Source organism: Hordeum vulgare, chromosome 2H, assembly GCF_904849725.1.
Source record: "Hordeum vulgare subsp. vulgare chromosome 2H, MorexV3_pseudomolecules_assembly, whole genome shotgun sequence".
Classification (NCBI taxonomy): domain Eukaryota; kingdom Viridiplantae; phylum Streptophyta; class Magnoliopsida; order Poales; family Poaceae; genus Hordeum; species Hordeum vulgare.
In genome coordinates this window covers 569,090,877-569,103,431 of record NC_058519.1, presented here as the reverse complement: position 1 = coordinate 569,103,431, position 12,555 = coordinate 569,090,877, and the positions used below count along the sequence as shown (strand labels likewise).

General features: G+C 42.9%; 2 protein-coding genes across 7 annotated transcripts; one reads left to right on the top strand and one right to left on the bottom strand.

The window, feature by feature from the left end:
• The first annotated feature begins 120 nt into the window (after window positions 1-120).
• On the top strand, window positions 121-10,221 carry LOC123427351 (ATP-dependent DNA helicase DDM1-like). 6 transcript variants are annotated; one of them, XM_045111377.1, is made up of 16 exons: window positions 121-228; window positions 440-492; window positions 632-854; window positions 1,671-2,102; window positions 2,202-2,300; window positions 4,852-5,198; window positions 5,267-5,453; window positions 5,561-5,736; window positions 6,739-6,995; window positions 7,100-7,204; window positions 7,305-7,399; window positions 7,672-7,791; window positions 8,814-8,933; window positions 9,250-9,348; window positions 9,424-9,525; window positions 9,683-10,221. In XM_045111377.1, the coding sequence occupies exons 4-16, from the start codon at window positions 1,674-1,676 to the stop codon at window positions 9,908-9,910; spliced, it is 2,364 nt and encodes a 787-aa protein (XP_044967312.1). In that variant the 5' UTR covers window positions 121-228; window positions 440-492; window positions 632-854; window positions 1,671-1,673; the 3' UTR covers window positions 9,911-10,221. The 6 variants fall into 6 exon arrangements, with proteins under 6 accessions (XP_044967312.1, XP_044967311.1, XP_044967308.1 ...); XM_045111376.1 differs by having other exon boundaries at window positions 632-848; window positions 9,250-9,525; XM_045111373.1 differs by having other exon boundaries at window positions 9,250-9,525.
• Window positions 10,222-10,397: 176 nt separating this feature from the next.
• On the bottom strand, window positions 10,398-11,710 carry LOC123427352 (peroxisomal membrane protein 11-4). Its single transcript, XM_045111379.1, has one exon. It carries the CDS (start codon window positions 11,411-11,413, stop codon window positions 10,727-10,729), a length of 687 nt encoding a protein of 228 aa, XP_044967314.1. The 5' UTR covers window positions 11,414-11,710; the 3' UTR covers window positions 10,398-10,726.
• Between the last annotated feature and the right edge of the window lie 845 nt (window positions 11,711-12,555).

Genomic DNA, 12,555 nt, shown 5'->3' with positions numbered 1-12,555 from the left:
TAAATATAAAGTTATTGTCTTAGATTTATCTATAAATAAACGTATCTAAATATTAAAATATGATTAAAATACTAAATGTAAGATCAGAATTTTGGGACGGGGGGAGTAGTAGTTTGGTTGATTGTTGATGGAAATGGAAAATTGGCCGCTCCCGCATTCCCCTTCCGTCGCTCCTCCACCGAGCAGGGAGGACAGCAGAGCCAGGAGGCGATGGCGACGGCGACGCAGGTGAGTTCCACTTCTCCCGCTGCCGGCCGCTCTTCTACTTCCCTGTCCCGTTGCTCTTCTCACGCGGCGCCTCCCCCACTCCTCCCATGGCGACTCTCCTACTCTTCTCCCCCTTGCTTGTTTTCTCATGAAACCCTAGAAATATACCAACCTCTTAAACCCGATTCCCCTTGTTCCTGCGCAAAATCTGATTCTATCATGCCTCTTTCAGGTCATTTTGGAGACGTAGGCAAAGTTTGGGTGGCAAACCAGATAAGGGCTGAGGTAACAATGTGCACCGAAAGATCAATTTCTTGGTCACGCTTTCTTCTATGTGTACTACTGTCTATGTACTGTTTTTTCATTTTCATTTTTGGTGCAACTTCTTTGTTAGTAAATCTCCTATTTTCTTTTTCTTTTCTAGGCAGTAGTATGTTTGGCAGTAGTATTTTTCCACGGGAATTTACACATTTGCCTACTGCTACGGATGATGCATTTTGGCAAGTGGTACTTCGCAATAGACGCACAACCTCAAAACTTGCATGCCAGGTGTACAATGGATGGATTTGCGAGCTGACGTGAAATCCCATCCGATGACAGATTAGCAACCATCAGCCTGCAATACAAATTAGGCATTAAAGGTTCAGGTACTCTAAAACAAGTCTCAGGTCTGCCATCAAAACAAGTCTGCACACTGTCTACTACACCCTCTGTTTCTAAATATAAGTCTTTCTAGTGATTCTACTAAGGACTGCATACGGAGCAAAATGAATGAATTTATACTCTAAAGTATGTCTATATACATCTGTATGTATTTCATAGTGAAATGTCTAAAAAGGCTTATATTTAGGAATGGAGGGAGTACAACATAGTTGCCATTACAAGTTTTTTCCAAAGCATCGGGTCTAGGAAATTACTAGTCTGTTTTCAAACTAATAGTATTAGTACATTGCGTCGCAATAGTATCTGCTGCAGTTGCTATAGCACTCTTGAGTACGATGTGATGTTTGCAGCTGGTTTGATGTGCAATATTTTTCAGAGGTTAACTTCTTCATATGCTGTTTGAAATATGTGAAGCTGAACCATGTATGAGCGCTTGTTGAATGATGGATCTTTTTTCATGAAGTTCATACACCAGATATTGTATATTGTGTATTGATGCAAAAAATCAAATCTGAGGATTGATTACTGCAACATTTTGCTACATAATTTAAAACATGTGTCAATAAGTAAAAAAGGAGTACTGTGTAAGTACAACATGGAGTGTGAACTTGTTTTTGTCCAGTGATTAGTTAAACCCCGCTAACCTCCACAATTTCTTGGTGTGCGGGTGCATGCCCAGTAGATCATCTAGATGGGGGTCTGTATGCTTCTGGTGGGGCGATATTTGTATTTTTCTTTATTGAGATTTCTCCAAAAGTTTCAAATCTTAAGTCTGATCTGATTATTTTTTTCAAAATTAGAAAATGTTTGAAGCCGAGAATGAGAAAGCCAGTGATTTTGTTGATGCAAGTACGTCTCTGCCTGTTAAGCTTGAGTCCAGCTGCGTTGCCGTACTGGTACACCCCATTGTCGAGGTGTTGAAGGCTGAAGAGCAGCCATTGCACTCCACCAAAGAGACATCCGATGAGTTCTTGGATGCAAGTTCATCTGTACCTATTGACCTCGAGGCCAAGAATGATGATGCATCCTTCATTACAGAGGTGATGACGAAGGAGGAAGAGAAGTTATATGAGGCTCGGCTTATGGTTGAGGAAGAAGAAGCTAGAAAGAGAGAACAAGCTGCAAGACTTACTTTTGATCGTAATGCATGTTTTAGCAAGTTGGATGATCTACTGACAGAGACACAGCTTTATTCAGAATTTCTACTTGAAAATATGGAGCAAATTACAGATGTATGAGGCCCTCACTGTGCTGACCTTTTTCTTATCTTTGTATTTATTGCTAATTTATTATTTTGTTGATGATGGTGCTGTTGCCTGTTGATTAAGCAGAATTTTGTTGAAGTTAAAGACGAGGAGGAGTCTGTGGAAGATAAGAATAAAGGATGTGGCAAAAAGAGGAAAGTAAATTCTAAGCCACAATACAATGATGTAAGTGCATACTTCATATATTATCCTCTGTTATGTAAATATGTTCGTTTGTAATCTTTGGCTGTCTTCTTATGGAGATGTTTTGTCTGCCATGTACTTTTGCTTATTTGCAGTATTATGTGTAGTCTTTTACTTTCTCAATGGACTTAGATTAAAACATGTGTTGCCGCTTGAAGAAAACTATAGAGCAGCGTGCTGTCCTGATTGCTTAATGTTCACTTCCCAAAATCCCTGATTGCTTTTTCTAGTAGCAATAGCCTTTCAAGTTATAACATACTATTTCACAATTCCCAGTTAAAAGAGTCATTTTAAATTTCCTGTAATACAGGTTCAGCTGCCTTCATATCATAGGTAAGATTTCAGACATTCCAACATTCCATGACCAATGCTACTTTGAATTGTCTGGACTTGTTGATTGTTTTTTTTTTTTGGACGCGTCAAGGACTTGTTGATTGTCATCTGAATCTAATAGGTCCATAATGGTGAACATTTATATTCAGTACTAGTATAATGCCCGCCTTGCTACGGAACATTAAAAATATATATAAAAACATATCTCATAAATGCATGGAGCAACACACACTATATTTGAGCTTGCACAACACCCACTGACCAATCCTAGACGCACTAATTATCACTGGGTCGTCGTGCTCGGCTTGCATGGCTACACAATCCCCATTATCAAAAGAAGACTTAAAAAGCAAGTGATATATAAGTGTAGGAAGTAACGAGAATAGGAATATCGACAAATCCGTAAAGCTTAGCTGTATACTCGTGTTCATGAACAAAGAAATACGTTTATAATTATCCAAAAGGGATGCGGAGGAATTAATACCTAGTACCTTTGAACTTCAAAGTAGACTTTGGATAATACTTTGAACCACTGTTATTGCTACTTGGAAAGTTGAAACACGGTTAGTCGTTGATGCAATGTATGCATTATCTGAAGAAAGCCTATTTTATACAAAGTGCTTTTGCATTAGGTATCACAGTTTCATTTATAGTGTAACAAGGCAAGGAAGCAAATTAATGAAATCCAATTTGCCCCCGTTAAACTCACACGTTGTCGGATGAATGGAAAACAGTGGCGACATCTACAGCACAAGTTTTTGTCTACTATTTGCTAAACTTGGAGGTCAAAATAAATCCAGAAGTATTAGGACAATATCAATATTTATTTTTTGAGGATTATATTGAACAGACGCGATTCAAAAAAGGTTCTCTGACACCCACCTACAGAGTACAGACACGGTCAGATTGTTAGACTGTAAGATAGAGAGAAAGTTCCAATTTCAGAATCTTGCTGGATTAATTTGTTAAGTGTACACCATCCTATAGACCTGGTGATGGTGAACACTTGGAATAATTCTATACACAGTGTCCAGTACCAACAACGCATCTTAGACTATGATGGTCTGAATCAACGAATTGAGAAATCTTAACTGGCAACGTGATGCTCTGTCCACAAGGTCAAGACAGAATAACACAACACAAGAAGAAAGAAACAATCTAATGACAATAGGAGACAAAGTTTAAAAATCGCAGTGAACAATTAGCAAAGGTGCCGGACACTGAAAGGTTGGCGAGGAGAGTGCGAGACTTCTCCATCTATTTGGAATGACTCTTTTTCTCCTGGAAGATGACCACGGTGACCATGTGTCCATAGCAAACAATAAGTAAGGATTCTAAGAAGAATAGAAAAAAAAAGACAAGGATAAAACGCCACACACAGGTATTTTTTGGAACAATCCAGCGCACCGTAGATGTCGCAGAGAGCCGTAAGTCGTCCGCCAAGCGAATCTTGTGCTGCGTCAGCGAGGGATCCACCCTGTACCACCCGGTGGCTTCCATCACCAGCAGCTTCACCTGACGAATCCAAAGAAGTGCACCAGCGCCACCCACACAAACCGCCAAATCTGCCCCGAGCCAACTGCCTTTCGCTGCCCCACTCCTGCATAAGAAGGGATGAATTGGGGAGGAGGGCGAGATGGGATGAGAAGAGGCAGATGTGAGGAGTAGATGAAGAAGGGGAAAGGATTGGAGATGTCAATCGCAACACCACCAAACCTTCTCCCGCCATCCTTGCAGTGTCAGAATCAGCCGCCGCTATAGGGATTCAAGTGTGCGCCATCAACAGTCTCCGCGCCAGACAGGGTGTTGCGCGTTCCTACCGCAGCGGAGAGGGTAACCTCGTCCGGCCCTCGTCTCATCAGGTCTGGAATGTTGGAGGGTCCGGATGAGTTGGGAAGAACGACGAGTGGCATTTGCGGGTAATTTCGTCACAACTTTAGTGCCATCTAAACCGTTCATTTTAGATCTGATGGTTCAGATGGTCAGGAGGCAGACTCACCATCATCACCAACTGTGTTTTTTATAGGAGTAGAGATTTAGGTGTGGACTGGTCATCATTCTAAAGTGAATAACCTGATATATCAATAAAGGGGTCTGAATATATGAGAATGTATGAGAATTTTTGCCGTTTATTTATCATAATTGTGTGTTGACAACATCTTGCTACTTCTAAGTACCAATAAAGTAAAATGTTGTTCAGAAGAAGGCTAAGACAGCAGTGGCTGCCATGCTCCAAAGATCACGCGAAGATCGTTCTGCTTATGATGAAACTCTCACAGAAGAAGAAAGATGGGAAAAAGAGCAAGCCAACCTTGTACCACTAATGACTGGCGGACAGTTGAAATCTTACCAGATAAAGGGTGTGAAGTGGCTAATATCACTGTGGCAGAATGGGCTAAATGGGATACTAGCTGATCAAATGGGCCTTGGGAAAACAATCCAGGCAATTGGATTCCTTGCCCATCTTAAAGGGAATGGTATGCATGGTCCATACATGATAATTGCTCCTCTTTCCACTCTCTCAAACTGGGTGAATGAAATCTCAAGGTAAAGTATCCTGAGTTTTTTTTTCCAGCGTCTTTAAGTGCTGTCTTATGTAAATATACTTGATTTAGGTTTGTTCCATCTCTTACTGGCCTGATTTACCATGGAGATAAAGTGGCTCGGGAAGAGATAAGGAAAAAATTCATGCCCAAAACTGTTGGCCCCGATTTCCCGATAATAATTACTTCATATGAGATGGCCATGTCAGATGCAAAATTTCTTGCTCGTTATAAGTGGAAATATGTTGTTGTGGATGAGGTGATGTGAAGACACATGCCATTGAGAAGAATATCTACATGATGGAGCCATTTTTGGTTCTCCCCCTTTCTCTATTCCTTATTAACATGTGTCCATACTTTTTGCAGGGACATCGGTTGAAAAATTCTAAATGTAAATTGTTGAGAAAGTTAAAGCGCATACCAATGGCCAATAAACTCCTTTTGACTGGGACACCTCTTCAGAATAACCTAGCAGAGCTGTGGTCGTTATTGAATTTCATTTTGCCTGATATATTCTCGTCCCATCAGGAATTTGAGTCATGGTATGATTTGCTGAGCTTACACATGCGCTACTAGCTTCCCTTTACCTCGGATAATTTCTGTATATGCCATTTTGTCATGGTCTCCATGTCCTGGCAGCAGTTCTTGTGTTTATTATAGTAATGAGTAATTATAAGCGACCTGAACATCCCAATGCTGCAGTGTCTAGGCTTTGAAAATGTTTGGCTCTGCCATTGGCTGGATGCCTAGATGTTGCATTGATATCAATTTGTGTATGAATCTAATAGCACATATATGTTGTTTTTTTGCCAACGATTTTCAGGATTTACTATAGGTAATCAACATCTGGTATTTAAGTTTATATTTTGGTTAAACGATGCAATCAAATATATTACATTTGATCAGTTGCGAATCACAATTTTTTTTAATCAGTCGCAACATCAGTTCCCAAGTATAAATTATCTGGTATGCTTGTAGCAATTCTACTATTCAATGCAACTGTAGATACATAATTGTTTCCAAGTAACCTGCCAGGGGTGCTGCATTAGCAATAATACAGAAATGGCTAGTTACAGTGATACCCTGTTGTATGGGTACATGGCAGAACAATTGCAACCCGCATTGGGAGACTCACCAAAATGGCCAACTACTATTTGTCACAGGGGGCACCGCCAGGACTCTCTGGTAGATGTCTTCATGCGCCAGAGTAGCCACCTCCCTTTTTGTCAGCCCCTTATGGTATATAGCTCTATATGAAATTGTGTGTCTAACCCTTATGTTATGTACAGATATGCCATGTCTGCCAATTTATTAAATATTAGCAGAATTTTATGCTGCACCTTTTCTTATTTATTACGTTTTCTGTTGTTAAACTTGTTATGTTATGTTAACTGAAATGCGTGCTATGAATAAGTAATTTTGGAAGTAAGTAGATGGATTTTAATACCTTCCCATTAGGAGTTTTTGTTATAAAGATAGTGCAGTTACTATTTAAACATTCAGTGAATATATTCCTCCATTATTCTGAAGAAATCTTCTTAAAGGTTTGATTTTTCTGGGAAAGGAGACGAGGAACAGCAGGAAGAAGCTGATGAGAAGAAAAGAGTCCTTGTTGTTTCAAAGCTTCATGCCATTTTGCGTCCATTCCTTTTAAGACGGATGAAGGTGGATGTGGAACAGATGCTTCCACGGAAGAAAGAGATAATCATTTATGCTAACCTGACTGCACATCAGAAGCAAATCCAGAGTCACTTGATTGAAAAGACATTTGACAACTACTTGTTTGAGAGCACAGACATAGGTATGCATATGTAAGCTCGTGCATCTTTTCCTGCACACTCACAGTCTAATTTGTGTATGAGTAAACAATTAATTCTTACGTGACAAGTTTTTCCTATATTGTAGTGTTGCGGAGACCTGGCATGAAGATGAAGCTAAATAACCTAATGATTCAGCTGAGGAAGAACTGTGCCCATCCTGATCTTTTCAATGCTGCATTTGACTCAACAAGTGTGTCCCATAATCCTATTGAACATGTGCTATTTGTGTTGGCCCCTATGTTTCTGTTTACTAATTTTTTCTACATTGTTGTTCATTTGTTTGTCTGCAGGCCTTTATCCACCTACCGATAAGCTTCTGGAACAATGTGGTAAATTTCAGCTGTTGGACAGGTTACTGGAATCCCTACTCAAACGAAAGCACAAGGTTTATGGTTCTCCTTTATACTACCTCCGTTTCAAAATATAAGACCTTTTAAAGATTTCATTAGAAGACTACATACGGAGCAAAATGAGTGAATCTACACTTTAGAATATGTCTATGTACATCCGTATGTAGTTTATAATGCAATATCTAAAAGGTCTTATATTTAGGAACGGAGGGAGTATTTATTTGTACCGTAGCTTTACTCTGCATTCTTCACACATGCTAGCACATTTTTCAAGTATTATATCCTAATTTAATTGATATGTTTGTAGGTTCTAATATTTTCACAGTGGACAAAAGTTTTGGACATAATTGAATATTATTTGTATATGAAAGGCCTGAATGTTTGCCGAATTGACGGTAGTGTTAAATTGGAAGACAGGAGGAGACAGGTAATGTGGTAGTCTGCCGATTTATTACCAGTTTACTGGATAGCATCTACATCCTGAAGAATTGCACTTCTACATTAATGTATGTGCATATGCACGTACCTTAATTTCCTACTAACTTTTTTCTGAATCAGATTTATATAGACGCATTTTGGTGTGTTTGTTCACTCATTTCAGCCAGTATGTAGTCCATATTAAAATATCCAAAACATCTTATAATAGTGATCGGAGGGAGTACAATCTTAAAACACCTGTATGCTGTAATTTAACATGCCACAGGAGGGGATTCTCATATCCCACCAGCATATTAGTTTACCATACATGTTTAGCAAATGTGTGGTAGCTTAAACACAATTTTATAACACACATCTGAGTTGGTTCCCAGGTACTGTCATTTTGCTTGGGTTGTTCCTGAGTTTTTGTAAAACACTCTAAATTGGGCATAATTTGCTAGAACTATGCACAACTTGTTACAATGTGAATTAGTTATCTCATTGAAAGGAAAAAGCTCTGACTGAATTGACAGCTAATTACTACCGGACTGGATGAAGCTGCACTCCCTCCAATCCGATTCAGCAAATGTATGTTAGCTTGGACATGATTGAAAAACACACTCACCCGAGTAGGCTCACAACCATTGATCCTGCATTTATTCAGAGAACTGTAAATAGGAAAAGATCAGCTATAATTGAATATGTTAAAAACACATGGGTTAATTATCTCATTTAGAGGAAAAAAGACTCAACTAATCGGCAGCTAATTGGTTGCCAAAACTGGATGGAGTTGAATATCCCACCACAAGCAGGTTAGATTGCAAACGGGCGGGGACAACAGCAATGGTTTATGGACCCTGGGCTTGAATGCACATGACTGTTTGTTAATGTTGAACCAGTGTTCTAACCCGTAAATGTTCCTTTATATTGATTTTATTGTTACATGCCAAAAATTTCTGTTTGATAATTTGATGGCTGTCTATGGGATGTGCTATCTCACAATTTATATTTGGTATTGTTTCTCTGTGGCAGATAGCAGAGTTTAATGACTTGAACAGCAGTATGAATGTCTTTATTCTAAGCACACGTGCTGGTGGGCTTGGCATCAATCTTGCTTCTGCTGATACATGTATCCTGTATGACAGTGACTGGGTAATTTCCTATCTATCTCTAGAGTTTGTAATGTAATACTTCCTCAATCCCATAATATAAGAGCGTTTTTGACACTACACTAGTGTAAAAAACGCTCTTATATTATGGGACGGAGGGAGTACTTGATATAGGTATGCATATACAAAAGTAACGGTCATTAAAGTTTGCAAACTCCCTGCACATGCCGCCTCCCTGTTTGGACATTTCTTCTTTCCTACGGATGGTTTTGTTTGTTGCTGTCCTCCTTGGTGAAAATGTCTGCATTTCAGTTATCTTTCGTAGCTGTGATATGCTGAACTTTTTGTTTATTCTGCAGAATCCTCAGATAGATTTGCAGGCCATGGACCGATGCCACCGGATCGGTCAAACACGCCCAGTGCATGTTTATCGGCTAGCAACATCCAATTCTGTTGAGGTATGGTTGGATGACCTTCAGACTCTTGCTTGGCTATGTTCTGTGGTGTCGCTGCTCATCTACTCATTGTTGCAGGGGCGGATCATCAAGAGAGCTTTTGGAAAGCTGAAGCTAGAGCACGTTGTGATTGGGAAGGGACAGTTTGAACAAAATAGCGCGAAGCCTAATGTCTTGGATGTAAAGATTTCCGTCTCGAGTATATAGATTGTGTTTTACTCTACCGCGTAAATTGTTTATTAGTATTTAGAAATGAAACACGAAAAGAAGTAAAAACAAAAGTGAAGCAACTGGGACTGATAGCTTATTTGCTTATTCTACTCTGTTGAAAATACAGGAGGAGGAGCTACTGGCGCTGCTAAGGGACGAGCAGGACGAGGAAGACCGGATGATCCAGACCGACATCAGCGACGAGGATCTTTTGAAGGTGATGGACCGGAGCGACCTCACCGGCCCGCCTGCTGCCGCCGATGCTGCGCCTCTAATCCCCCTGAAAGGGCCTGGCTGGGAGGTCGTGATGGCCTCGAAGAGCGGCGGCGGCATGCTCTCGGCGCTCACCAGCTGAGCCCCGCCCCAGCCTAGCAAAGTACTCCCTCTGCTTTAGTGATCTAAACACTTTTATACTTTCTCTGTTCGAAAATACTTGTCATAGAAATGGATGTGTTTAGATGTATTTTAGTTCTAAATACATCAATTTGTATTCATTTTTATGACAAGTAATTCCGGACAGAGGGAGTATTAGTTTTCGGAGGGAGTAGCAACGACGACGCCTCGGCATTTCGGGTGATTTGGCTTGGCCATCGCTAACTAGTCAATGTTTCGCAAAAATAATATGTACTCCCTCCGTTTTTAAATAATAAGTCTTTTAAAGAGTTTTCACTAAGAAACTATATACGGATGTATATAGACATACATTAAAGTATAGATTCACTTATTTTGCTCCGTATGTAGTTCCAGTAAAATCTTTAAAAGGACATATATTTAGGAACGGAGGTAGTATATTGCAAAGTAATTATTGACCGGGCCTTGCACCCATAGATCAGGAGCTGATGTTTCGGCGAAAAACCTTGTAGCTGTGCAGTGCTAGTAACTTTGAAGACTGTTATATGCCAGAAAAAAAGAAGATGCTAACACACAATAACACGCTAGCTGCAGCCTGCAGATGATGTGCTTGTTAATAAAGCCCATCATCTGAACAGCGTCTGCTTTGCAACAACATGCCGCCAGCGTCTTCATCCCAATCACTCTCTCGGCGATAAATAGCCCGCTGCAACTCTTTCCGTTTCGTTATCGTAAGATAAAAATAATTAACGCGGTAAGCGTACATACATACACCATCGTCTTGCCGGTGGAAATGGAAATGGCTAGCACCCAACCCAGCTCACGAGGGCCAGTTCCTATACCACCCAGCCCAGGCGGAGACGAGGCCGCTGATCCCCAGCGTGACGGCGTGGTTGCAGAACGGGTTGGGCTCGATGTCGGCGACGGCGATGACCAGGTCCGCCAGGTTGGCCGCCGTCCCCATGAGCCGCATCACCCGGTCCGCCCGGATCCTCCTCACCTCGCCCTCCTCCTCCTCCTTCCCCTCGCCGCCGCCGCCGCCTTCCCTCAGCAGCAGCGCCCTCTCCCGCCTGACCCCGCGCCTGATCATGACGAGGTCCATGGCGATGAAGAAGGCGTAGCCGACGCACTCGCCGAAGGCCGACACGAAGCTCATCCGGCGCGCCAGCCAGGGCTCCAGCACGCCCACGCGCGACAGCCACGTGAAGTGGTCGAAGAAGAAGTAGACCATCTCGCCGGCGTTGGCCATCACCGCCAGCGCCCCCAACTCCCCCGGGGACCGCCGCAGCGCGTTGAGCCCCGTCAGCGACCGGCCCGACCGGAACACCTTGCGGCTCAGCCCGGCCGCCGTCTCCCAGCTCTTGGCCCGCCCCGCCAGGCCCGGGTGGGACGGCTCGGCCGCCCAGTGCGCCAGCTTCGACACGTACTGGTACGTCTTCACCAGCTTGTCCACCCCGTCGCGCTTCGCCAGGAACACCACCAGCTTGTCCAGCGTGTCGCCGCTCATGGCGGCCGATCGATCGACCTGGCGGCGGGGTCAGGGCGTGTGCGTGGGAGGCCGACTTGGAGGGTTTTGGAGTGTGAGAAATGGACGCGATGGGTAGCCGTGTGTGTGTGGCTGGGTGGGGATAGAGGGCCGTGGCGGGTTCTTGTCTGGGATGCGTTTGTCGTCTGCGCCGTGAGCGAGTGATTTTCTCTGGAGGTGGCGATGGAGGATGGATGGATTGGGAGGGCAGAGGAGGAAACAAACATTTTTGTTTGCTTGCTTGATCGGTTCATTGCTTTACTTTTTCTTTGTGCTTTTTTGTGGCTAGGTTCTGCTTTATCTTGATTCCGTCGGCCACCAGCACCAGGGTAGTATATTTTGCCTTCCGACAGTAGTACTGGTATCGAAAATAAATATAGGTGGAAATGATTCTAATCACTCGGCCGATAATAATGTTTACGTCTGCCGGTTTCGTGGTCGTTGGATCGGATTTTAATGATGCTCAGAAGCTTGGTATTATTTATCTAGACTAGTTTTCGCGAGCTTCCCGTGAAGCTGATGCCGCCTCCATGCGCTACTCCAACCATCACGGCAGCACGTGGACGAGGCCACAAACAACACACAAAAGAGGCCGTCGAAAAGCACCCTGGCGAGCTCACCTCTTCCCGTCTCCATGTGTCCGCGCGCGACCAGTGGCCATGGTCGCTCGAGCGCGCACGTCGGAGCTCTTCTTCGGTTGTCGTCGCCCAACTATGCCGCTCTGGCCTCATGCTCCTCCCTTTTCTCTTCTTTCATCCAAACGAGGCGTTGGAAGCCGCACCGCTGGCAAGCACCCCCGCTGATGTCGGCGAGCACGCGCTCTGCCGTCCCGATCGTCGGTCGCCTCACCACCACCCACCCTCTCTCCTCCTCCCTCTTCTAGGTCGACGACACCCGCTCCTGTTGCTACCGGGTGATGAAGAAGACGACCTCTGCTTGACACGGACGACGGCAAGGCACCGTCAACTTCTGCAACATCACTGTTGCTGCAAAAAACAAATGTGCAACAAGATCTCTGCTGCAAACAAATCCGCAACAAGATCTATGTTGCATTTTTTTTGTAACAAGACCTTTGTTGCCAAAAAAATCCACAACACAACTTCCGTTGCAAAAAAAATCGCAAT

What these genes read in the sequence shown, in the direction of transcription:
- LOC123427351 (XM_045111374.1), top strand. Translation starts at nt 1,674, where the DNA reads ATGTTTGAAGCCGAGAATGAGAAAGCCAGTGATTTTGTTGATGCAAGT. An exon ending in CTAAGCCACAATACAATGAT is followed by an intron (nt 2,301 to 4,851) that starts GTAAGTGCATAC and finishes AATGTTGTTCAG; the next exon opens with AAGAAGGCTAAGACAGCAGT. An exon ending in TCCTGTATGACAGTGACTGG is followed by an intron (nt 8,934 to 9,249) that starts GTAATTTCCTAT and finishes TTTATTCTGCAG; the next exon opens with AATCCTCAGATAGATTTGCA.
- LOC123427352 (XM_045111379.1), bottom strand. Translation starts at nt 11,413, where the DNA reads ATGAGCGGCGACACGCTGGACAAGCTGGTGGTGTTCCTGGCGAAGCGC.